Source organism: Acanthochromis polyacanthus, chromosome 15 (genome assembly GCF_021347895.1).
Source record: "Acanthochromis polyacanthus isolate Apoly-LR-REF ecotype Palm Island chromosome 15, KAUST_Apoly_ChrSc, whole genome shotgun sequence".
NCBI lineage: Eukaryota > Metazoa > Chordata > Actinopteri > Pomacentridae > Acanthochromis > Acanthochromis polyacanthus.
The window spans coordinates 7,632,551-7,660,100 of record NC_067127.1 but is presented as its reverse complement, the minus strand read 5'-3'; the positions used below and the strand labels follow the sequence as shown (position 1 = coordinate 7,660,100).

Sequence of the window (27,550 nt, the reverse complement as noted above, 5' to 3'; positions counted from 1 at the left end):
TGAAATCCGACATTTCTCGCCATTTATAATTTATTGGATTCTGCTTTTAGCAAACAAATAGATGTTCAAATCCGTACAGACTGAACAAAAAGCAGAAACATCGTTGAAACAAGATGCCTTTGTTACATCAGCTGCAAGGCCTCACTGTCATTACCCTCATTTTTTATTCATTCAGCATGACAATCGGTTAAATTCAGCAATGCAGTATCAATGACCACAAGTATTTATGTACACGAAAAGAACAAAACCATCAGTGCGTCATGTATAAACCAATCTTACAAATTTATAATCATGGAAGTACAAAGACAGTAGAAAGTTCTCGAGTCTCCAAAGTCTACTGTTCCGTAAAGAAATGTGCAGAAGTCTTGCAAAAATATATGCTTTTGTTTTTGCAGCAATGTTGGAATTTAAATACGAAACCGACACCACTGAAGTAGCCAAAAATATGTCAAAATGCACGTTTCATATTTTTGCCGAGCATGTTTTTATGAGATGAACGCTTTTCAATGTTCCAGACATTTTCCATCTCTGTTTCTGTGAATGAAAAATGTCCTGCTGCACCAATTATCAGCTATTTGATTTAAACACAAATTTCTACATTTCTTGTTCTTTTGACAGACCTTTTTGCAACAACTATGGTACATTTGAATCTGTATAATATTCTGAGAAGCGTTTGTACAAACAACTGATGGACCCTTACATGAAACCACCATTCAAAAACGGCACACTTTTAAAAATGTATTCATTATATCTAAATCAAACATAGAGTAAACATCTGCTTTATATTCATTAAAATTGTGTCACTCGGTGACAAGTTGGTAATGATTAGAAGTCTTCCTAATCAGTATGGCACTGCTTAATGCAAACATGCAAGTGTAAAGTTGGCTTGGTAAAGGGTATAAAATTTATTTCCTTTTTGTCTATGAAGCAGAATGAGACGCCTGACTCTGGTGATACATTTGAATTCATGTAATAATACATTTTTTTCCTGCCTGATCCAATGTGGGCTAATTGCATTTTGCAGAGTCAGGCACCAATCCACTAAGTAATATTGCCACAGGCAAAAAGAAAGTTGGCGAAGTTGAATAAAATTGCAACAGGCAGCAGCTGTTAAGTTATTCCCAGACAGAATGAAATGTGTCTGAAATTGTATGTTTTTGTTTGAGCTTAAAGTACATCATAAATATTATTCACACATGTCAGACAAGATACTACTTTAGCAGAAGAATTAATCGCTGCATCCTACTTATAAAAATCTAATTAGTTCTCTTGGCAGCATTTACACATGTTGCATGGGCAGCATAAAAAAAAGAATAATTTAAATCAGAGGCATTGTGGTCGATAACAAAATAAATGAAAAAGAACTGGTGTACTATACAACACACTGGTGGTGTATTTGAGGTGGGAAATAAGCAATCCATACTACAGTGTAAAATGCATATACATATTGTTGAAATACAGCTAATATTCCCTCGTAACCTAAAAATGTCAAAAAAATAAAAACAAAAAATAAAACTCTATATATTTTTATACATATTCAAGAACCCAGCCAACTGATCAAGTAGCCATTTTAATTTCTATATTTTACATGGGGGTTCTTGAAAGATCAAACATTCTTGAAAGAGACAGACTCTCCCGTGTCACACGTCTTCAGTTATTTTACAGTATGTTACAACATGTTTCCAGGTCTGTAATCAAGTGCAAAATGTAAAAAGAGCTCGCTTTAGAAAACAACATTCAGAAAAAAATTGCATACGTTAATTCGACAGGAGTACACAGAACATTATCTGACGGGTTTTATTTAAAATTGGCGTAGTCTGAGAAAATGTCAATGAAATCCTGGACCACTCTGTAGCAGAAGTCGTATTGCTCCTGGAAAGAAAAAAAGATAGCAAAAAGGAAAGATGTCACTGTGCAAATATGGGCACAAATGTGAAAATTCTGACACGTTTTGCACAGCAGGTTTGATAGCACCTCTGTTCTTTCACCTACCACAGTCTGAACCATGTGTGGTCTCTGCATACGTAAACTCTTGACTGTCTGAAAAACATCCAGGAGGCCTTCAGCTTTCACTCTCTCCAGAATGTTACTGAGGGCGATGAAGGTACCGGTCCGACCAGCACCAGCACTGAGGGGACATTAAGGACAAAACTGCCAGAAACCACATCACATCATGCACTTACTGGAAGACAATTTAGAAAGACAAAGAAAATTTCAAATTCTACTAGAGGTTTCCATTTCTGCAATGAAACTCTTGTAATGTTGCCAGATCCTTTCCCTATTTAACTCAAAAAGTTAGCGAGAGAAAAAGGTGACCTTTGTGTAATGGTGCTAATAATTATCCCCACTTAAAGAGGGGCTAATCCAAACGCTAACACTAATCAGTTTGGAAGCTCAGTGTTTGACTGAGTCAATGTTTACAATGATGGTGGGAAGGAGAGAGAAAGACAGAGAGAGACAGGGAGCGAGTGCGAGAGCGATGTGCGATTCGGAAGAGAAGTGTAGAAAGACGTTGGGGATTGCAACGGGTTAGCCCCATTCCCCAGAGACGGAGAAAAAGCTTTAAAAAGCCCCTCTTAGACAAGTGGTGATGAAGGAATAGAAGAGAGTGATGACACCATTTCCTGTCGTTAGCTCATCTTATCAGATTAATCATAGTGGGAGTCAGAGGAGATTTCACTTTGAGAGGTTTTAATTGACTGTGAATCACTGGATTGGATCAATCCCACAGGGGCATGCTGCTTTAGAATCACTTCACCTGAAGCTAGGTTCTGATCAAAGCTTTCACAGCTAAGTCTTTATAAGGGATCACATAAGTGGTTTAGGCATAGAACACCAGGTCTACTGAGGAAAAATGTACAATTTATTGTAACAGACGTTTGTAGGAGCAAAAATGTATCCTTAAAAATTGAAATTCCTTCCAATATCAATCCGAGAGATCCAGGTGATCGGGGAACAAAGCGGTGAAAGCGTGCACGAGTGGACGGACGTGTAAAGTAAAACGGTGCATGTAATATCCATTTGATGATGCGCATCATGCTGCAGGATTGTCAGAGTGAAGTTCCTCACCTGCAGTGTACAATTATGGGACGGTTTCCAGACTGCTGCTGCTGCCTCTGCACAGCGGCAATAATGTCAATCATTCCTCTCCCCTCGGTTGGTATCCCAATCTCAGGCCATCCGTGGAAGTGGAAGTGTCGGACATGTTGTGACTGCTTTTCCTAGTGAGACGGGCAAATTAGATAGTGACTTTCATCTGCTGAAAAATGGTGGATACAATAAAATTTCATGAACCTTTATATGCTTCATGTAGACGAAGGAAACAGGGCAGAAAATGCATCGAATAAAAATGTCGATTTGAAGTGTTATAATTAAACAATACATACTGGTCTGTAGGTGAGAACCATGTCTTTGAGAGTGAACGTTTCACACTGAGTATCTCCAGTCAGCTCCACCATATAATCTCCAAATGTTACACTGCCCTCTGATGGCCAATACTGGAAACACTTTTCCTGTTTGGGGAAAAGGTCAGGTGGAAATACGATTAGGTTACATTTGTCTGATTTCTGTCCTCTTTTATGTGATTATGGCTTCAATATGCACCATGAAAAAAACAATATAAAACAACTACATAAATACACAGACTGCTAGGAAGAAAATAAGAAAATGAAATAATAGAATAAAAAGAGAGTTTGAATGTGGAGCTCCACTTTCCAGCCTGTGCTTTTGCAAGAGCACCGTACTGTACCTGCTCCCTCTCTTTGAGTTCGGTGAGCATAACGATTGAATGACACCTCCACTCCCACACCATCCTCCAGAAGTCCTCCACTGTGTGAGACAGGGGGCCCTGGGTTGCGATAAAATAGTCCTTCTGCCTGTAGCCCTGGAGGGCAGATCATCCGGTAAACAACACTTGAGAGTGCAGCAAACATAATATTTTGCATTGTTTGTAAAGGAAACAATGAGCTTTATATATACTTCTATGGGAAATCTATACAGGAGGTCGAGAGGGAGTGCTTACATCAATAAAGGAGGCATTGATGTAGTCGGTGAACTCCTGTCCTCTTTTCACTGAGAGTATTACTCGGTTGAAATCATCTGCAAAAAGAAAAAAGGAAAATGAAACTTTCCACAAGTGATTCCTAATAAAATGAAAGTTTTCAAGGGCTGATGGAAAGAAAAGAAAAAAAAAGACAGCCAAGTAAAACTTCAGTTGTGTTATTAGGGCCAAACAGTCTATATCGGTTTTCAGTATAAAAAGTTGTAGCAAGGCTTTCTTTTCCCACTCTACTCGCAACTGAAAGTAAAGATACAAGCCCTATTTAAATATCATTGATCACACAGACATGAACTGATTAGCCAGAAATCTGTGTACGCCATCTATAAAATCACCAGCAGCGTGATACTTTGATGTTACTTGGATGTGATGTATTATGAAACTGTTCGGTGTATCCGGGTAGTCCTTACACGGAATGATCTGAAGCACACGGTTCTTCTTCATGTTGGCAGGAAGGTTCCCAGTCCTCATGTTCTCCTTCATTATGCGAACGTTGGTCAGCTTCTGATGGGAGGAAACACGAGCGGATGATCAAACGGTTTGTTTTTTTCATCAGGAATGGGGGGAAAGTACAATGCTGATTTTTTTTTCTTTAAGGCCGGTGGTGCCAAAACAGACAACATTCTAACAACTGCAACAAGTAAAAGCACAGAAGCTGGACAAAAATATTTCTCATCGGTGGTGAAGAAGATCAGAAGGAGAAGAGGCGTTAGGGAATAATTCCACTCAGTGTGTAGGGAACTGTGGAGGACTCTTTGCAGCAAAAATGAGAAATTTTCACAGAGCTACAGTAAATTCTATGTGGCAGATGGTGGTGCCTTATAAAGTTTTAGTTGATCCAAAGCATTGTTATTTATGTTACTACTGCCAAGAGCAGCACCCTGGGCAAGTTTTCCATGAAAAAATACCCATGCAGGGTGCGGGGTGATGGGGACGATTCATTACTGACTGAAATGTTTAAGAGGGAGCTTCTTTCTTCGTACCCTGAACTCCTCCTCCAGGCCCAGCCTGTCGTGGGGAGCCCTGGTGTTGTGAAGCCTCTGCAGATGGCCCTCCAGAGAGCACACATCTAGCTCTGTGTCTCCATATAGATAGTACTCCAACAGAGCCTGGTAGATGAAGGAGTACTGCATCTGAGGAGGAAGACAAGGAAGAGGAAGACGTAGAAGTAGTTGCTTTAGTTTGCCAAAACTATTTCCTTCTATTTTCGCTTCACAGACGTGGTTGCTTTCCATGTCCTCGCTTGTTTATGCCATGACTACAGCAGTGAGTTGAGCTGTCAGTCCTAGGTACAGCAGGTCGGAGAGGGTCAATACTTACATCTGTCTGGATAAGTTGACAGCGCTGTTCTCGTATTCTGCTCACAAAGCCGAAGACATCCAGCCTCTGTTCCATGTGCATCATGTCGATCATGCTGTCAATGACAATGAACGTCCCAGTCCTCCCAACCCCGGCACTGTGGAAGCACAAACAAGAAGAAGGCACAAGGTCTTCTCTGGAACAAACAGCCGAGTGTGGTTACAAAACAAAATGTGTTGAATAAGAACTCAATAGCACAATGTATAAATATGTGTGAGAGCCGACGCAGCAATTGAGGCAAATGATTGTATTTCTCAGAGAAAGCAGATTAGTGGACATGATATAATGCAGTATTTTCTCAGTATTGTGGATTTCAATTGTGAATAGCCACAAGCATATGCACAAGCACTTCACCTCTGAGGTCCAAACACACCCCTAACAGATTTACAAGGGTCATTTCAGCAAACTGCACCTCTGGGAGCAAAGAGCTGGGATTCCACAGTAGGGTGTTGAGGCCCCTTCAATGGGCCCCATTCAAGAACAACAGTCCCTCTCCCTGAGCACCTGTTACAGCAGTTGCTACAGTCGGCTGCAGATTTCTTTGGTCAGGCAAACATATGCGCTTACCAAGTAATCGATTACAGAACAACCAGGGACTTCAAAAATAAACTTACTGTTACGGTTATTCATCTCCAATGTGCTTCACTTTAGTTGCTGCCCGTTTTATCTACAATAAACTTCACTTCTAACCTCGATCGACTGATGCTATTTATGTGACCGCACTTAGATGGCCTCTTTGGCTCTGCACATTTTACCTGCAGTGAACAACAATAGGTCCAGCATAGGATGGATTGACAGTCTTGACCTTCTTGAGGAATTTCAGCATGCCGATGGGCGAGAACGGCACCCCGAAGTCTGGCCAGCTGGTGAAGTGGAGCTGTGTGACGAGCCGAGGAGCTCTGAGACCGTCGCCGCCTTGCTGTGAAGCACAGACACACATACCTGTGCATGAATAATGCGCCACGAAGACACAAATCAGTCAGCTCACTTGTTGTCACAGTCAACCACTTAACTGTCACCTCAAATGAGTTGATTTATTTTTAATTATATTTTTGTCATTTCACTTTTTGGAAGAGAATGTAATTATCAAACGCCGGTTTGCCTTCGCCTCACTCTTCGTATCTCATCAATACTCAAGGGAGCATAATTTCATTCTCCTGAACACTTGGTTGCTCTGTGTTCAGAGAGCTAAAATGTAAAAGCACCCAGTCTGTCAGCTTGTACTGAAGAGCTACAGCACAGTCACAGTTTTTAGACTCGGAGAGGATATCTGTGCTTGTCTGGCTTCAGATGGAGAGGGAACAAAGTGAATTTTTTTGCAATCTGAAGGCTTCGCAGTACACTGGGTTGGCATCCAACTTGGCAGTGAAAAAAGCAGGAAAAAAAATACAGATCGAGCTCAACTGTGTATAAATTTCTAAAGATGAAATGATGAAAACAAGTGGTGCACATTAACACAACGCTTACTGTATGTTAAATATACCTACTCATTGATTATTAATACGCCGCCTATTATCTATTGCCTTTAATATTCTTTAAGCTATTTCCATACTGGTTTTCATTATGTTTTGTGTTCTTTTACAGTTCACTAAAATGTTCCCCATTTCCCCGTGGGTAACATTACTTTTCGCACCATCTCAATGCGTCTTTGTTCCGCGGTTAATTTTTAATAAGAATCGAGCTATAATGAGAACAGATTTTTATATTTGTGTAGGAGGTAAGAACTATATTCGGAACAAGCGTGAAAAAGCGCACTATCATTTCGCACTGCGTGTAAATTTCTAAATAAAAGCAAACATTTATCTTAATGTTGGGCTATATTTTGGATAAATGTCTTCTTGTTGCCGCGGCACAGCATAATTACATGTTTACTTTTGCCCTGTGCAGCGAGTCGAGTGGAGCTCGGTGTTGTGCCAAATGTGACACAGTTATGTGTTTGAAGATTATGCACAGCGATTCCTGGCTCACAATGACCACACAATGCAGCCGTCATTCATATTCTTAATGCCTTCAAGTGCAGACTCGCACGTTTTACTTACATATTGAACACAGAATTTTCTAATGGTGTAGTCCACCAGTACAGTGAAGTCCTCCATTGCCACTCTGACATTCCCGTACATCCAGCAGCCTTTTTCTGGCCAGTACTGATAACACTTGTCCTGGAGAGAACAAGACAAAGATTCTTCTTCTTGTACTGGAGGGAAAATGTATGCCTCGAAAACACACACACATACACACACACACTCAGTTCATTATCTTTGCAATTGTGTCTGTACAGCTGCATCTATTGTGTATATTAGATGTCCAGAAATGTGTATATGATGTGTGTATTTGCCAATCCAATCCAAAGGCAATCACAGCGACTTTGTGCGACTCTGTCAGTCAATAAGATCTTCACGGTGACGTTTCAACTCATTAACTAGATTCTCAGACTAATTATCATGAAGCCTCTTAGGATCTTATCAACAATTATTTCGTCATTGATCCCCATTGCCTCCATTCTGCCCCATCAAACCTGCTGTTGAGCACTCAATTGATCATCCCAGTGAGGCTAAATTTAATGCAATGCTAAGTAATCTGCTGGGTGACACTTTGTACGGATTCTCAGCTGGGAAACAGGTCAAATAAATTATGCCTATGACTTTGGGTCATGAGATTACAAAAGAGTTTCCACTAATTGTGCATTGACCATATAGCTTCTATAGGTCGATTCTGTAGCACTGTAGAATACCTCTTTCCTTTCTTTCAGATTCGTCAGCATTACTATAGTTGCTGTTTTCTGTTCCCAAATCATCCGCCAGAAGTCGGCCACTGTCTCGAGCTTTGGACCTGAAATACAATCAAGAAAAATATTCAAAGAAGCTGCAAATGGTCATAAACTCAACTAAATGCTTTTTAAAATTACATAATCGGTGGTTTTACCTTGAGCTGCAATGAATTTGTTCTTCTCTTTAAAACCCTACATGACAAAAGAAATTAGATTCATGAGCTTTAGCCAATTTAATCCACATTACAAGCTTAACTGCAAATGATACTCACATCTATGTAAGACGCATTTATGTAGTCGGAGCACAGATGTCCATCAAGATGACTTAACACGACCCTTGAATGATCGTCTGTGGAACAAATAAGCAAAAAGCAAATAACCTTTCCTCATGATTTACCTATCAATAAAACTGTAAGTCAGAAGGCTGCATTAATATCGTCTGCTGCAGAACCCAGATCCTGACTCACATGGTAAAATGTTTGGGTATCTGTTTTTCTCTCTGTTGTGCTCTCTGCTCGCCTCCTCAAAGGACCCATGGTGGTAGTAACACGGCAGCGACTATAAAGAGAGAATCCAATCCTCATGAGGTAAAAATAAAGCCACGGGTACAAAGCCTACTAACATAACATTTTATTACTGTTTTCTGTACTTTTTCTGTTTGCTTGCAGGACAAAGATCATCCACACCAAATAAACTCGCGCTTACATTGAACTCCTCTCTGAAAAGCTTGCCGTCGTCCGCCGAGCGGATCCGGTACTCCTCCTCCAGCGAGTCCAGAGGAATGGGGAAGTACCTCTTGGATGGCGAGGGGGATCTGGGGAGCAGGACCACTGTCTGCTCTCCTGTGTTTCAAAGAATATACGGTGGTCAGACTGCTAATGTCTCCCAACAGAGAACATTACAAGCTCTCACAGCACCTGCAAAAACAAGCCTGATGGCTATTAAGATTTCCTCCTTCTGTGGGTACATGACAGAAATGATTTCTGGAGTCATAAACATACTGCTGCGGCACGAAACTGTCTTAACTCAGAATTTGGCCTTTTCATTTATTTATTTATTTTTTCTTACTTGAAGAGAAAGTTTATACGGCTCCCTACGTGCTCGGAAAGCCAATGGCCTTCCAGAAAACCTTTCCAGCTACCTTGGACTTCATGATCATGAAAGTTTCCTCGTCTGCAAAGGCTTTAAATTTACAAATCAAATAAAAAAAGAAGAAGAAGAAATAAAAAGTGAAAGGGTGCATTATATTTTCATGCACTGCTGGTTATATTGAGTAGAGCACAACAGTACCTTGTTCCTCCAGGAAGCCATTTGGAATCTTTTTATCCACCGAGGTAACCAGAGCTTTCCTGTGGTTTTTGAACCTACGGTGACGGCAGAGAGAGACAGCAAAACCGGCTATTAAAAAAGAAAAAGAATGAGCGCACCCTGATCCCTACAACAGAGCTCTTAAGCACATAAGGTAAGTAAACAACAAATACCAAAACCAATATCAACCATCTGAGCGAGGCGAAGCTGTTCCTCCTCATGTCGTCTTCAGGAGGAGGCGGTTGGAGGCGGCGGGTCAGTGAATGAGCGTCTGTGGCCTGACCTGACCTGGCTGTCTTTGTTTGCTGTCTTACTTGAAGTGCAGCTGTTTACCCATAAGCCACTGCACACCGCCTGTTTAAAATCCACCCCCGCCCCGATGCCCTGACCTGACACATTTACTCTCATGCTCGCGTACATGCTTAAAGGGTGAGAGAGCAAGTGGTGGAGAGAAAACGCATATGTGCAGAGTTATTCACCTCAGACAGTAGATAGTCAGCAGGACGACGATGATGAGAAGCAGGGAGATGACCAACGTCGAGGGCAACACATGGGCGCCCTGATGGGTCGGGTTTTCTGGTTAAAAAGACATAAAAAAACATATTAGCTCTATCCAAGAAGAAACCATTTATACCTTATATGTTAAGAATGATACCAGATCAACAAAATAAATGTGGATATCTGCTTATTTGCTTTCTTGATGATAATTGCTCCAACCAGGAGACATTTAGCTCTGCTTAGCGTGGCTCCAGCGAAAGGTTAATAATCCACTTTTACAATTAAAATGTAACCTTTAAAGATCATTCATTGGCAGTTTTTCTTGCTTCTTTAATTCAGACCTGATTAAGATTATTTTAAGTGTGAAAATGATAGTCGGGGTTTGAAGGGTACTTATGTGCAAGATTCATTTTTCCTAAAGGTCACTGTCGCCAGTCCAGTCATAATCTGAGACATAAATGGGCGAAATTGTGCAAGCTATGCTAACTGAATTCTGGTGCTGTCTTCACATTTAATGGACAAATATGAGATGGTCTGTGCAATTAACTTGCAGCAAGAAAGCTAAGAATTTCTCAGAATGCCAAACTCTTGTAACATTTTAATTATTCAGGATTATAGAATAATAGCATGTAAGGATAGTACATAGCACAACAAAATCTGCACTAAGTTCGCCAACATTATCATTAGACTTTTACAATATGGCCTGAGTGCTTTAAAGTAAGCAAAGTTATTATTTAATGTCAAATAATTCAACTTTTTCTTTGTAAGCATTACATTTACTTGTTTCATCTTTCGAAAGTTACATCATTTTGCTTCAACATCTGATCTTTGCCATTTACATTGTGTATAATCTGTGAAGTTTATATATAAAGTCTCAACGGTTACCTGCAGTTTGGTTCTCATGAGATGAATTGTTCACAGCAATAGAGATCCCAATCAGAAACAACACCATTGTCACTGTGGATTAAAAACAAAAAAAGCACACAAAACAGTCACTTTAACACATGAACAGATTAGATACTGCAATTCCACACATATTCCACTAGAAGGCGCCAAACCAATATGAAATCATCTAAGTACGAAACACATCTGCAGCTGCGGGGAAGCGCTCGGAGGGCAGAAAGGGGAGATGCGCTTTGATGAGGCTTGAGAGTGATGTCTGCGTGTCTCTCTGCTGAGCAGTTAAAGTCCTTATGGGAAATCTGCTTGCAGTCTGTTTCTGTCAGGCTGACTTGAAAGAGCAGCATCAAATAACCTAATATTCAGACATCAAACCGGAGAGGAGACTTTAACCCACAGGTGACAGTAACCATATACCCCGCGGACCCTGTGGATTTGGCAGTGGAGTTGAGCTCAAGTAGTATTTGTTAGAAGCCGTCTCATTTTGCTGTGTTGTCTTTGATGTGCGGCGCTGTGCAGCCTGGCAAAGCATCCTGCGTAGTGACAATAAGACTCGCACACTCTTCCTGAGGGTAGCAGGTATTTTTAAACATTTAAAATGAAGTCCAGTTTGTGGCTTTTGTTTCAGGGCATTAGTAACGATCATAAACAGACTCAGAATGCTGCATGACAATTAGCATTTGTACTGTACATACTGCTGACCTACAGAAAAAGGTCAGAATTCTTCCTTTTTCTCCCTCCATCACTCTTCCTCTTTTTTCGCTCCCTTTTCACTGAACCATCATTTTATTCTAAAGTACATTCTCACTCTTCCCTGTTCCTTTAGTGCTGGAAGCTATTAGTGATGTATTTGGGGCAGAACGCCACGAGTGTCTCCACAAAAGAAAAGGATATGTCAAGTTCCTCACAACTACGCCAGAATTAAATTGATTCTGACACATTATCCTTGTGTCTTTTTATCTCCAAAGTGTAGCAGCCAATTTCTCCAAACTCGCATCCATTTCGTCTTTTTCTTTTTCTCGCCGTCCTCCCGATGAGAGGGTAAGAAATCACAGAATAAATTGGGCAAACGGGGCAAATATGCCTAAATGCCTTTGATGGAATAAATGAGAGGAGCCAGAATTGAGTGTCCTAATTTATCCTGTGTTCTAAGTCCCCTTCTCGTTATGGAGGCCACAAGTCTGGATGGGATAATTCATTGTGTCAATTTAGTTCTTCTAGAAATGGGTCATCTAGGGGCCTAATTTGTGATGTTTGAGAGAATTTCTTGCACATAACCCTAGGGGGGTTTCATATAACTACATTTCCCAAAGCTTTTGTAGAAAACGGAGCTACATAATAACACTCTAACAATGTTCTCAAAACAAAATTTATGTCAAAACTTATAAAGTATTATTGGACAACAAATTAGGGGCTCTGGGTTTTGCACATTATACAGCGTCTCTCTGCAGTAATGCATTGTATAATACCCAGGGTGCCGACACACATGCATGGGAGTAAACAGAGCAGGCCTGCAACACAGTCCAGTCTATTTTTGGGAGAACAAATCAAATAACCACAACATCCGTCATTGTCCCAGAATCATGACTTTGCGCAGATATACGACGCACACACACACACACACACACACTGCCTCATGCATGCATGCCTGCACATACATCCCACAGCCAAAGGCTATGTTGCATATGTGCCGCACTTTGTCGGAGGAGCCAATTCTCTCCCCAGTGTTAACAAGCTGCAAGCTGACAGTGCCAGCACCTGTTCCCCTCTCTCCCCCACTGGGAAAGTCACATTCACTCACGCAGCCCCATCCTACAGCTTTATGCTGCAAGGCATGCTGTGCATATGGGTCACTGCACGGGCCACCGCATATCTGTCATTTTCTGGCAGCTACGGTATACACAGCATATAGCCAGGCAATGGGAAAAAGAGAATCGGAATGCAAACATATGTCAAGTGTCCTATCACCTTGAGTAACTCCGTTAAATGAAAAAGGAACATAACTCGTATCTCAACTGAAGGTTTTTCTGTCTCCCTAAAAAGAGGAAGCGGTAAAATTAAAAAGTATGAGTGTTGCAACTGAGAAACTGCACTGTACTGTGAAACTACACCACATCTACATTTATCCTCAAGAAACCTGTCTTGACTCATTCTGACTGATTATCCATTATGGCTCACGCACTATAACATATGCTATTTATACATCTTAATTAACATATGACATCATCTGACCCTAATATGACAGAGGATTTGTTGGAGTGACCCATTTTAAATAACTGCTCGTGTCATTCATCGCAAGTCTTGCATCATTCATCCCAGATCCTAGCTTTATTCTCTCTTTAATGAGATACTTACAACAGTGTGATTACATCCAGCACCTGCTTGTCATAAATGTAACCAATGAATTAAATTATCCCGCATCACTTGTGGTGGGAGTGCAGCAGCAAATCATCCCATGTGTGCACGATGTAATGCGAAGATTTAGAACGCATAATTCTGTGCTTGAACCTTGAGGGTTAATATTTTGGGCACCGAGATGCATAATTCAACACTGATTCGCTTTGCTTTGGAAACAGAGACGAGATGAAGGTCACCGCATGACAGCGTATGAAATGCGTGGCAGCTACAAAAACAGATCCCGCCATAGTTAACTCAATGATATATACCGTAAATCTCCCGAATCCCAAAAGCCACTTCACCCTTAAAGATCTGTAATGCCTCCGTTCTCGTCCATACTGAGCCTCATGCGAAAGGCTGAGCAAAACAACTTAAAAGAAACTGACATGAAACACAGAACCACCAACCGCAGAAATGCGGTTTTGCACCGCCTGTTCGCTCGTCTTTATCATTACGTCAAATCAAACTGTCAAATTCCAAGCCGAAACATAAACGTAGCTGCGGATGTGACCAGAGAAAAACCTCTTCAACAAGCTGAACATTTTGACAGAACACAAAACATTCCTCCAAGCGCTTAATTCTTCAGCAAACTGTGATGAAGAAACCTGAATATTTTAAAGAAAGCCTTGTAGCTCAGTGCTGACCTCCTGACCTCAGTTAAACACCTCGTATACATAATGAATTACACGCACATTTTTCTGAGAGCGGTAAATGTTGACGTGCGACTGTGTACAGAAAGCTTCTCATTTCTCAAATTCATACAATAAAAAGCAAAACGTCTTAAATACTGTGATGCTCTTTAGACATTAACAGGTCCACAGTTACTTATAGAAACTTCTAAGTGACGTGTGTTATATTTACTTCCCTGTTCAAACCTCCAATTAATAAGAGATCATACTGATTTAGACTCTTCAACAGATCTATTTGAAGTCCTGTTTTCACATTATGCTACTCAGGATGGAGGCTGGTGCTCACAATCATTACATCTCCTTAATTTTATATGCAAAAATGAATGAATATTAAAGCAGCTTGAAGCCGAGTCGTCTCATAATCTCACAGGCTACGGAACATTAAGTCTACTATCAGAGTTGGCAAATTTCGGTGTGAGTCATGTTGGGAGATTACATCGCTTATTAACTGTATTCTATGAGAAACACATTCATCATGTTCTACTCTCAGCTTTCTTAATAGATTAAGCTGTGAATCTGGAAAAAGCAAACTGAGAACCAGACACCGACTGTCTCAAAAGATTCACAGAGATTCAGCAGAAATCACGCTTTTTTTTTTTTTTTTGGCTTTCAGGGATGCCAAAGTGCACATTAAAATTGTACATCTCCTGCTCGATTTTCATTTTTTCCTCCTATTGTACTATACCGTGCTATACTGTGTTAGTGCTTCTTGTTCTTCAAAATATTGCACATGGGTTGAAAACAACACAATCAATTTCAGGCCCATACTTGAGGAAAATCGACTTCATCCTCACAACCAGTGAATGCTGATGCCAAGCTTGCTCAGCAGTCCTTTTTATACACCTTTTTCTCAAAGGTGCACAGAGAAAGCACGGAAAAAGCACGAAGGAAATGTTTACACCTTGATAGAGGCGCTGCAATAAGGTGCCAATAGGAACCAGCTGCTACTCATTTTGAGTTTTATAGGTGGTCTTAAAATCTTCAAATTAAAGAAAATCACTGCCAATCGTGCGTGATTTACAATGGTATTAATTACATGGCACAAGCACTAACCTGGTCTGTTGGTTTACAATGTGCATGTGTGCTCTGTTGGTGTGTCATTTCCTTTTAAAATCTAACTCAGCCCTAAATCTATCCCTACTTAAATGTCTAAATGTATCTGTTGTATGACTACTGGAACACTGAACCTCTCCCAGCATGCACGAGGCAGAAGGCTGGGTACACTGTGGACACACTGCTACTTTTTAAAAAAAATAAGTGTATCATACAGTTAGGAGATAGAGGAGAGGCTATAGAAATCATCATCTAATGAAAGTTAACATTTGACTTCTACGCTATTTAACAGAGTATAATAATAAATATTGTTTGGTAGTAATGTGGGTAAAATTATATTCTGTGTACTTCAGTTTACTACCTTCTTGGCCATTCATAGTGCAGTAAAACAAGACTAAGAGCCTAAAGCCTCTGTGTGGCTGGACTTACTCACAGAGGTGCATTGAGCAAATATAATAACATGAACATGGCTATAATTACAATGTTAAGGATGCTCAGCAGGTTTCATGTACACCATGTTCACCATTTCAGTTCAGAGCGTTCATCTGCTGGTGTGGCTAATTAGCAAGATCAATATAAAATTGAGTGACTTATGAAATCCACAGGATATATCTTGCATACATTTTTATTAAAGATAAAAAAAAACGAATGTTTTTATGTTCATTATGATCACGTCTTTAAAAAATTGTTAATTATTTATTATGGAAACAATCACTTATTAATGAAAAATGACTGGATATCACTAAAATGTCAACTAAATAACGGTCCGAATTTAATAACAACCACCTTCTAATTAACTAAACAATAATAAAATGAGCTTATTGATTGTGATTTTTTTTATTGAGTTGAGAAAATCATGACAGATAAGTAGTGTGTGAGTCAAGTGTGGATTCATGGCATGTCAACAGGTTTACTACAATATCTTTAGAAAATATATAATATTTTGGAAGATTCTTTCTCTAAAAATGCCATGTGGTGTTTGGTTATAGGCGGCCATGTTGATTTTAGGCCTGCCAAATATGTTACAAAAAGTCCCGCAATTATACATTATTATACTTTTTTTTTTTTTTTTTTTAGTGTTAACTATTTATGTGTATTTAATAGTTTTTTTTATTCATGTTGTGAAGCACCTTGTGGCTCTCTGTCTGTGAAAGGTGCTATATAAATACAATTTACTTTACTTACTTTACTTTACTTTACCCAGAAGTAAACATAAAACGATGAGAACGTCATTAATTTGGTCATAAAACGAAGCAGTAGGAAGAATAAAACTTTGACTTGATGATGGCACTAAATGAAAATTATTACAGAAAAAGCAAAAAGTTAGTACAGTTCATTGTGTGGTCAATATGAAAGTCTGTAGCAAAGTCCATGGCAATCCATTCAGTAACTGCTGAGGCATTTCACTCTAAAGATAAACGTCTCATGATGGCACTAGAGAAAACCAAGTAGATTCATCCTCTGGGGACCATGAACATCTGACCCAAATTTCATGGCAATCTTTGCAATTTTTGCAAGGTATTTACCAAGTACCGACAGCCATTTCAATCTTGTGAACACTACAATGAATTATGCACTAATGCATCACCATATCACACTCTTCCACTGCTTTTTAATCACAAGTAGAGAGTGGATATTATAATGCAGCCTGTAAACAAATAGCAGTCTCTCTGACCTGACCCCTGCTAAAAACTTACTGCAGCTGAAATCAGCATTGATTTGAAAAATGCATGCATTTCTAAATTATTCAGCATGTTCCATCAATGACGCTATGTGGAGGACACTCGTGGATATCCTCCATGCTTATTGAGCTGTGGTTTGTGATCTGGAATAAGACGAGCAACGCGGAAGAAGAGTACGAATACATAGCTACAAAGTGCATTTATACCTCAGGATAGTGATTTGCTTCATAAGACAGGTAAAGAATGTTCTCAAACAATAGCAAAATATATCAAATAGATAGCTACATCCAATCATGTCTCAGTTTCCTCACAGATCAATATGGCCTCAAAGATAGATTCACATTTTGTGCTTGGCGCAGAATAGATGGCATGTCTTGTACACAAAAAGATAAAAGATTTTTTTTCTTGTTTCCAGGGAACAGATGAACAAAGGCAGCACAAAAAAAAGACAAAAAAAAAAGAATAGCAGAAACAGCAACGACATCCACTGTCAAGTGCCGAGGAAAAGGATGGAACGAGAGCACAAACACATGTCTGTAAAGTGTGGCAGCAGAGAGGAAAGGAAAGATGAGAGAGTAGATGAGATGAGAAGAGAGGGGAGAGGAGTGAAGCTGGAGGAGATAAATGTCTAGATTCGGGGTTCAGAGATAACCATAATGGAAGACATCCTCGGTACACAGAGGTAGTAAAAAGGATGATGCTTCACTGTCTGGTAAGCCACTGCTATATCTTCAAATGCATCTTCTTGTATTTCGAATATGAGGGCGGCTTTGCAACAAGGCTGTGTTTCAAAATACACCTGTCAGAGACTTTAGTGCAACGCCTTGTATCAAAACAGCATTTAACCCGACACTGGGAATGCCATTCCATCTTTATCTCAACGTTATCATCATATTTGTGTGGCTAAAATCACTGTTTGCTGCACAGTTATGGCCAAAAGAATCAATTAGAAGCAATAATTTTAAATCCAGCTAGTCTCACCTCGAGAAGAGACACTGGTTTATTGGATTATTTTCAATTAATGGATTGAATTTCAATTGATTCCCTGAGAGCAAATTGACCTGGTCTGTGGTCAGATGGTTTAATAAAAGACTTACACTTCCAAGCAAAGCCACTGTGATCTGCTATGAGACGACCCGTCAGTCCATAACAACCGTGCCTTCCCAGTTCCCTTCTTGGTTGGCTTTATGGAGGTTTTCTGGCCTCGGTCCTTCTCTTACTCACATCCTCGGACACATCAATATTGACACTGGATGAAGAGGAGGTTGGTGATGTTGAAGCGTGTCAGAGCTTCAGACTGAGAGAAAGGCACAGGGGATGATAGGAACCTGAAGATGAAGCAAAAAGGAACAGTTAGAAATGTATACAAGCTCAACTGAACCAAAAAAACTATTCTATATATTGTTAAGCAATACCAGAGGCAGATGGGCCGTGAGCTATTGCTTGAGGTTGACTCAAGAAAAAATATCTTGTCATGCATGAATACACAACAAAAGAGAGCGAGCAGGGGTTTGCATCTGTGCAATGTGTCAGACAGAATGACTATGCACTGCATTTAATCAACTAGGTATGTGTGTATGTGCAGCCATTTGTACTGCACATGCCCAGTGTTTGTTTACTGTTTAGTGCCCGTCTCTGCAACAACCTTTGATGCAATTTACAGAATCCACTGTTGCGCAGCAAAACCATTAACAACCAATTTGTCTCTGACTATTAGTATTACCTTCCGGTATAAGAACGGTAAACAGAGCGGTGTTCGCAAACAGAGTTGTCCAATTAAAGTTGCCATCACACACGGCTCTGTCTCTGTATGTGCCGACACAACAACAACAACAACATAAATAAACCCATCGCAGAAACTATGTTGGAATTAATTCTTCACTGCTCGCACAAAGACGTTACTGTGGAGTTATTCCATCGTCTTGCTGTAAATCTGAGAAAGACAGCGTGCCCCTTTTGCCCACACACTCCCAGAGTCCCGCTGCCCACAGGTGTGAGACACAAAGGCGTATTGTTAACACTTAGCCGCTGTAATGCAGCTGAGCAGAAAAACAGAGGAGAAGAGATGAATTAGTCACTTCACCCAGCAGCAAGAGCCCATGAGCTGTAGCGAAGGAATTGAATGAGCAAGGAATGGAAAACACCTCTTTCCCCCAAAACACCACAGGAGCTGGACTTCTCAAAGCTGCTGGCATTTGAATAGAAACACATTTGTCAAAATGGCACCCAAATTAACCTGAGAGCTGTAAACCGGTTTAAAGATCCTCTATAAATAAAGCTTTAAAAATCTGTTATAAAAGTTTAGTATTCCACCTCTATAAAGCTAGGAAACTTTCAAGAAACAGGTTGTAAGTAACAGTGAGTAACAATCAAGGTGGCAAAGACTAATAATATTTCTGGAAAAATATATCTCTATAGTTTTGCGGCCACACATCATAATAAATTAGTGCATATCCTCTTTTAGGTCCCATTTATTGACCTATACTGACATTTTACTGAACTACATTTCTTCACTTTCGCTGACATCTGGTTGTGAGTCTGTCTGACAATCAGCATAACACAGCTGAGCTTTTTAAAATCTCAATTTTAATCAAATTATTATGACTGTGAACAACTACAACGATCACAGGCACGAAATTAAAAAAAATTGAATTATCACTACACTGCAAGGATTCGCATAATTAAAGGATTTGAAAGGATGTATAATTTATACAGTCCAATTTTGCGGAGTGATTTTAGTCTGTCAGACAGAACAATGTGCTCTTAACACAACCTCATATCTCCATTTTACAGGCTATGCCTACTAAGGAGCCGCTCAAACCTGCAGTTGTGATTTCAGTGAAAATATTTCAGGCAGTCTGTTCATTGCTCCGCATCTTGTTTGTCGTTAAATCAGGGAATAGATTTTCATCCACACCACACCTACTCAAGCACTCTACCAGTGGGCTGATGTGACATTTGGGCTGATGCAACTCTTTTTCTCATCTGACCTACCCATAAAGATAGATCAGCCCATTGTTTTCTCTTTTTATGTATTTTTTTTCCCCTAATTGACCCTACACATTTAAAAAAAAAAAAAGGTCCAAAATTGATGAGACAAAACAGAAGGCAGGCACGGTGAAGTGGCAGACAAAAAGAGACAGGCCCTTCAGGCAGATGCTGCCAAATGTGAAAAAATCCCTGACATGTTTGGAACAACACTCGTGACCGATGATGATGATGATGGTGGTGGTGGTGAAGGAGGAGGAGGAGGAGGAGGAGGAGAGAAATGAGGACCAGAATGGAGAGAGAGTGAACAATTTGTGCTGAAGTTTTACACTCTTCATTTTCAGTCCAGAACAATGGAGACTGCAAACAATGGGGCTGGCTGCATGGGTCAACATCATGTCAGAAGAGATGCTGGTGGGCATTAAAAAAGTGTTAATGTTGAACAAACCAGCTCGTCCTAGAAGCATCAGTGGAAATCATATGGACATCATAAGACATTTCACCTCTCACCCACCTCCCATCTACTCTACAAACTCTGAATTTACTCTGATGGAATGATTGAATCCCATGTCAACAGAATACCCCTAAAAACAATCATGCATTTTGGTTCTTCCATAGATTTATCACAGATCTTCTGGAAATATGACAAAATCTGGTGGGTCAAAAATAAACATACAGCGATAGGGTTAGGGTTAAAGGTCAGGGTAAGAGGTAAGATTTAATGGTTTGGTTAAGTGGTGGGACTAGGGTTAGGGGTTAGGGGTTAGGGGTAGAGTTCTAAAGAAGATTACCATGACCTGGATGACTGAGAATCTGCATAGACAAATTCACTAGTGTTGCCAAAGTTACACTGATTACATTACAGTTAAACAACTTCTGCATGCTTTGCTTCAATTTGACAACTTGCTACTTTTATAAACACTATAAAAGCGGTGCAACATGTTTACCATCTCCTAAGGCTTGCACACAAGCTCCTGCTAACACGTAGCAGAACATTCCCAATGCTCAAATTCATCAAAAGCAGACTAAACCCTCGTGTTGTCCTCAGGTCATTCTGACCCCAAATAAAATCTTTTGCTGTCGTATGCTTTTATGTAAACAAGGTGTATTTGGCCTTAAATTCCAGAATGAAGGGAAAAAAATTATGGTAAAGGGTTTGACTAAAGTCGGTGTAACACAGATTTATTGACAGTTTATACTTTATACCCTAAATAAATAAACAGTCAATCCAGTCAAACATTTTGACCCCAGAGGACAAAGGGTGTATGGCAGGATACAAGCTGGCCTCTATGTTGATGGTCCATCAGAAAGATATCCTTGTGGCACTGGACTCCAACATTGTTACTGACTGGGTCGCTGGGAAATGGACTCCTATAACCTAAAATGCTGAAAATCTAATTATTAAAATGACTGCGAAAATATCTGTTGCAATATAGAATCTCTCTTCGTTTCATCTCCTTGTCTGCAGCTCCCTGTTTCTTAGAAGTCATCTGAGTTCACAGGCATCCTTTTGACTTTGTGAGTTCAACGTTACTTCGTCTGGAAAACATAAATCGCACGATCAATCATTTATCAGGACTATTTTATCTCTCTCCTTCTCACACACAGAGAATGCCTTTTAACATTTATCACAGTAGAGTATACAATTTTGCAATTCCACTTTCTGACATTATTTATGTTTCCTCTCTCTTTATCTCCTCTGATCCCATCTTACTTATTGCTGTTGCGTCTTCAGGGAGTAGCCAGGATGGTATTCACATTCAGGGGAAGATGTGTGATCGATAGTGGTGGGCAAGTCTGGGTCAAATGCTAGGGTCTTTAGTTTTTTTCTCATTCTGGTCTTGCACCTAATATAAAAAAATAGATGTAGCAAATTCAGAATGATCCTTTAACTGGTTCATACACTCCCTGTAATGCCATTCAAGAGCTCCTGCCTAATTAACGCTTCCGTCTTTCGAAAAGACTATTCAAGTCTTTGTCATTTGGGTGTATTTATCAGACTTTGGAAAACTCCCCTTGAGCCACAGAAGTCATTATAAAACTGTTCTCACAGGCTATGCACCACTCACTATGACAACGAAGCTGACAATGACATTTGAAATTGGTGTCTCTAACATCGATGCTCGTGGCTCTAATTTCTCTGATTCTTATTATGCACAAGAGACTTTACTAGATTTACTCTCTGGTGTGTTTTGCTATATATATATTTTTGAAGCGGCGAATGTAGCAATGATACAAGAAGGTCAAGTTAAAAACATACTAAGAAAAGAACTGTCACAGCTGCCCTTTGAACCGGCACACAAACCTAAATCTTGTTACCGAGTCTGTCAATCAAAGATGAATCAGAGTTTAAAGAGGCAGAAGTTGCAACATTAGCAGCATTCCTTGGATCTGAGCACATTTTACCTCATAGCTCTCGGCTATCTTACTGCGGCTCCTATTTCAAACGACAAAGTTGTTCCACAGAGGGTTTAAGGAAAGTTTAGTTAGTATGCGGTGGTAAAAAGATATTAATAATGGATAAAATAGGTAATGTGTTATACTGAAGCAATAATACGCTTCGAAGAACTAGGCTTGGCTTTTTGCAATGTTAATATATTACCACGGCTGGTTAAAAGCCTGAGCTAAATGATAATAGGTATAAAAAATGTATAAAATATGCTTAGTTATTCATACTGGATTTCACTTGGCTTAAAGTCCTGTGGGAGACTTTTATGAAACCATCTCCATCTTTTCACACAGAGTATTTTCAGGCCTGCACATTCAGTCCACAGAAAAGGGAGACACGCTCACGGCACATGATTATTACAGGCGCAAGCACTTCCTTTCTGTGCCGCTCTGCCCATTGACTAACAGGGGAAACATGCAGGTCATTAAAGTTTTATGTGAGTGCAGTCATCACCCAGCACTCTGTGGTTCAATCATTAATTCATACCAAAACAGGCGACGCAGAGCACTGTGGCTAAGAACAGCTATGAAGTAAATACTTGATACTCACTCCGTCTTCTTTTCTAACTATTCTAACTGTGATTTTCAGGGTCAAAATATTAGTAATCCATGCTCAAATCCGATGTGAGCTATTCACACGCTCTGCATATTCAGTGACTTCAATTCATGCTATTCAAATGCTGCCTTCCTAACACATAAATCCAATATTGATGTCTTTCATTTCAGAGGCTCGTGTCGCTTCCTGAAATGATGAATCCATAGTTTCACACATAATGGGGTAAAGCGGGGTCTCCGGAGAGCATAGATGCACGTAGTAGCTTTCATTCACGACGCTCAATGCAACATGCAAGATGGGACTGTATTTTGTCAGGTTGGAAAATTTGATTTCACACAGTTTAGACAATGATGAGAGTGTGTATGTTTGCAAATGGGATTCCATCTGTGAGGTTGCTTACTGAGAAACAAAGAACAAGACAAAATGCAGCTTATCGCAGGCTGAGATAAAGGCAAATCAAGCTGAAAAAAATGCTACAACTGTGCATTTTACAAAGTATATTAAATAACACATCTACCTCAGTGTTCATTTAAGGATTAAATGGTTTGAGATGTTGTATAACTTTCTAATCGCACTGAATCCTGAGCCTTGACTGACTGGTCCGCTGAGCGTGGCAGTGGGGCCTGAGCCTCAAACCCCATTGCTTTGAAATGAGCAGCTACCGCCGAGGGAAATAGCTGAGAAATATTATTTTTATACACCCGTATCAGAGGATGAGCAGAGTAATCTCCAGCCTCCAGTTTGAGGACTCTGAAAATGACACTTCTGGGGCACTGTATAGGTGAACCAGGGACAAGAGATGATAATCATTGCAATTACAGCTTCACCGCTCGTTCTACTGCGGCTCAGCCAAGGGTAGCGAGTTAGCTCCTTTAACTGCAGCCCACGATAAGTGGTGAAAAGCGTGAGAACTCTGGAACAAGCAAACAGAGCCGCTGAAGCTCAGTCAAACTCTCCCATATTTGAACATGCACTGTGATGAACACATTTCCTATATTATAAACTGTGCTACAGCTTCATCCTAACCTAACAAACTGCCGTTCCAATTAATATGACCTTGTTTTTGCAGCTTCCTTCTCCTGACTCCTTCAGCAGGAGTGTTTTCTGAAACCCTCCTTTGTGTTTAAGTGCAGTGGCGCTCATTAAAATGAACACTCGCTTTCTTGCCCCACTAACAGAGTGACAAGACAAGTACTTCCTCTTTTCAGTGCAAGCTGCGACACAATCCTCTGGTCTACTTATGAAACACTGACCTAGTGTGGCAGCCAACGAAGCTTGAAATAGACTCTGTGTGTTAATGAAATATGATAAACAACAACCAGCCGTGAGTCAGAAATTTAATGCAAGCAAGAAATGTTGTTTTCAATGAGGTTGTGTTGCTGCAGTGTTCTCAATAAAACGTGTATTTAACAGAGCCGATATGTAGCTTGGCTCTACTTGCATAGATGAGAATCACAATCGTTGTCATCTAACACACTTCATCACAATCTACACTGCAGAGAGAGCAGTAATTTAAAAACACAACTGCAGGGTTTCATGAGGTCAGGGGGCCTCTGTCATCCATTTGTTCCACCAAAAATACTCTTAAATACACAAAAGCAGCCCATAAAATGAAACGTAATCCTCATCATCCCTATTTCAGTCCAAACGGTAACAGACAGCTAAGCCAGATAGTGCAGATTAGAGAATAATTAATGAAAAGGGGTTGTTTAAGGCTAAATTAGATTGACAGAATGAAAATCATTTGAGTAAAAGACGTGCTTTTCCACAATGTGCAAATCCTCTCTGTTTATAATATACCTGTATGATGCTTAAACTCAAAGAAGCCAATTCATTTCTGAAAGAAGGAAGCAAAGAAACAAAACTAAGTGAGAGAAACAGAAAATCTTAGCATGGAAAATGCATTCAGTGACTCCTTGTTAAGGTTAGATGACATTACTAGATTTAAATTAATTTACATCTAGGATGTCTTAACTTTTAAAGAAGTCATATCAGAACATCCATCCATCCATTATCTGTACACTGGTTAATCCTCACTGGGCTGCTCAGTGGAGTAGTGGTTAGCACTTTCGCCTTGCAGCAAGAAGATCCCTGGTTTGAATCCCGGGGTGGGCCTGGGATCTTTCTGCATGGAGTTTGCATGTTCTCCCTGAGCATGCGTGGGTTTTCTCCGGGTACTCCGGCTTCCTCCCACAGTCCAAAAATATGCTGAGGTTAACTGAGTACTCTAAATTGCCCGTAGGTGTGAATGCAAGTGTGATTGTTCGTCTGTATATGTCGCCCTGTGGCAGACTGGCGACCTGTCCAGGGTGTCCCCTGCCTTCGCCTGAGTCAGCTGGGATGAACTCCAGCGCCCCCCGCGACCCTAATGAGGATAAAGCAGTGTATAGAGGATGGATGGATGGATGGATGGATCCTCAATAGGGTCACAGGGGGACTGGAGTCTATCACAGCTGACTGAGGACAAAGGCAGGGGACATAGTTTAGTTTATTAATTTAGTTAACAGGGACAACGTACAAACACATTAATTTTAAAAAGAAAAGATGCTTTGCACCAGATTATAGCTATTGCTAATTTCCATCTGCAGTCCCTGGGCAGATACAACATATACATACTGGACTAGCTGCCAGTCTATCACAGGGCTATATATACAGACAAACAGTCGCACTCAAATTCACACCTACGGACAATTTATAGTTACCAATTAACCTCAGCATGCTCTTGGACTGTGGGAGGAAGCTGGAGTACCTGGAGAAAACCCACACATGCACAAGGAGAAAATGCAAACTCCATGCAGAAAGATCCCAGGAAGGCCAGGATGCAAACCAGGGATCTTCTAGCTGTAAGACGACAATGCTAACCACCAAGCTACCAAGCGGCACCAAACCAGAACAGATAACATATCTAGTTATCTCCACATCCTCGTATCCCCCATAGCTCTTTCTCTATTTCCATCCAGGCCACCCAGCAAAGCACTGTATTAGTTTCCCCTCCATGATCTGACAGAGAATCTATAGCAACCTTTTGACTTATGCTTAGATGTCATCTTAAACAAGCAATATCAGAGAAATGACTCAACTATGACTCACGTCTGTCTATCCAGGCTGCTGTCATTTCATTGGACACTGCATTTATGTGTCAAGTTCAACTATGTTAGCTGTCCATCATCCATTCATGAACCCACAGCTAAACAATCCGCTTCAAAAAGGACCCTTGTGCACGTATTCACCACTACCGGCATCACTGTTCTCACCTTAGGATACTGAAAAGTCATCATCGGGAAATTAATCTTTGTATTAACGTGTGCCTAACTATAGCTCACGTATTCCCAGGAGGTGAGAAAGATGTGGGTTACGTAGCCCAATATTCAGATGGCAGATGAGGAATCTGAGGTAATTCCTAAATTAACAGGAGCTTTTACTAGGCCATTTAATCAGGGATGGAACTGAAGGTGAAGTTGTTGTGAATGAGGTTATGGTGAATGAGGGGACATTTATAATTCATGTTTGAACACATGGCACTTCAATCAGGTTCCCATGCAGCAACAATTATATCAGTATAATCACATTAATGCAGTATTAAGATGACTGATTTCACTAGCTTTATAAATGCACTTATTTTGTGCTCACTTTCTGTTCAGTTTACTGGGTCTGCCTTTGCCTTTAGTCCATGTGGACAGGATGTGTATTTTAAAAGTTATGTGGGTATGCCAGTGCTCTGGAATAACATGAACTGACATGTTATCATTCTCTGATGTAATATCAGAAAACAAGCCATCCTGTGTGAGCTACAGCATCCAGGCTGACTGCTGAACGTGCAGCCTGCAGGCCTGTCTGTGCCATGTAGTAGGCTTTACTACGTCTACTCACCCGCATGCGCCCCCCCCGCCCCGACACACACACACCAGTGGGGATGCTGCATATCCAGTATCCATAAACCCGATTGTTTTTTCAAGATGTAACGAAAATGCAGAGATCTCTATACAATGAATGTAAAAGCAGTCATTATTTAGATGAAGAGTAATTACACTGAGCGTCCTGGTGGTCGCAGGACGCATGGATTTGCTCCACTAACCCATATTTACTGTACTCAGTGCTGCCTATGTGAAGGAATGACAGCGGGTAATGTCCAAATCCGGTGCGTGTTCCCTCAATTGAGAGCTGGTGTAGCAAATATTGTGACTGCAGCGGAATGCATAGTGGTGTAATTATAAGAAAAGACGCATGGAGCCTGTTAGGCGACACCAAAGCCGCACTGAGAGGGTATTAAAAATGAGGCCGGGTGTATATACGCATAAATAGGCAGATGGAAACGCATCCCGGCTTGAGTCCAGAGTTTGTTTTTATTTTATTTATTTCTTGGTTGTTTTTCGCGTATCTTACCGTTTGTACCGCGATGACCTCGCCTCACACGGCGCAGCGGCGGATGATGTCGGCTTCTGTCGTTTCTGCGCGGACGCACGTCTCTGTTCTCTTTATGTCCTTCGGTGGATGCCACGAGGAAGTTGTCGAATCGTCTGACCGGAGCCGAAGAATGCGTCTAGGTTCCCCTGATGATCATGTTTCCAGCAGATCTCTCTGAGGATGCGCTTCCCCCTCCTCCCCGCCTTCCTGCTTCCCTGCCTGCCTGCGCTGAGCCGCGTTATGGCAGCCGGAGTGGAGGCTGGAGACCCTCCCCCGGGCGCAGAGCCGTATCAGGTGGACACTCAGCATCCTTCACATTCCTGCATCACTGGACGAAAAAGGGCATGCCTGTGCATAAAAAAAATATTTAAAAAAGGGGAAAAAATCCTCTCAGTCTGCTGTTATTTTTCCCACCCTATGGGAGTGCTTTTCTTTACGGTTGAC

General features: G+C 40.7%; 1 protein-coding gene across 1 annotated transcript; it reads right to left on the bottom strand.

Moving 5' to 3' along the window:
* On the bottom strand, positions 1 to 27,382 carry LOC110953641 (receptor-type tyrosine-protein phosphatase epsilon-like). The gene is made up of 21 exons (XM_022197753.2): positions 27,086 to 27,382; positions 17,808 to 18,038; positions 10,875 to 10,946; positions 9,971 to 10,067; positions 9,474 to 9,547; positions 8,889 to 9,025; positions 8,651 to 8,741; positions 8,456 to 8,532; positions 8,339 to 8,375; positions 8,148 to 8,245; positions 7,456 to 7,575; positions 6,172 to 6,335; positions 5,378 to 5,513; positions 5,041 to 5,190; positions 4,468 to 4,561; positions 4,022 to 4,098; positions 3,749 to 3,883; positions 3,387 to 3,512; positions 3,070 to 3,221; positions 1,993 to 2,128; positions 1 to 1,872 (listed from the first exon to the last, which is right to left on the bottom strand). The coding sequence occupies exons 3-21, from the start codon at positions 10,939 to 10,941 to the stop codon at positions 1,798 to 1,800; spliced, it is 2,043 nt and encodes a 680-aa protein (XP_022053445.1). The 5' UTR covers positions 10,942 to 10,946; positions 17,808 to 18,038; positions 27,086 to 27,382; the 3' UTR covers positions 1 to 1,797.
* Between the last annotated feature and the right edge of the window lie 168 nt (positions 27,383 to 27,550).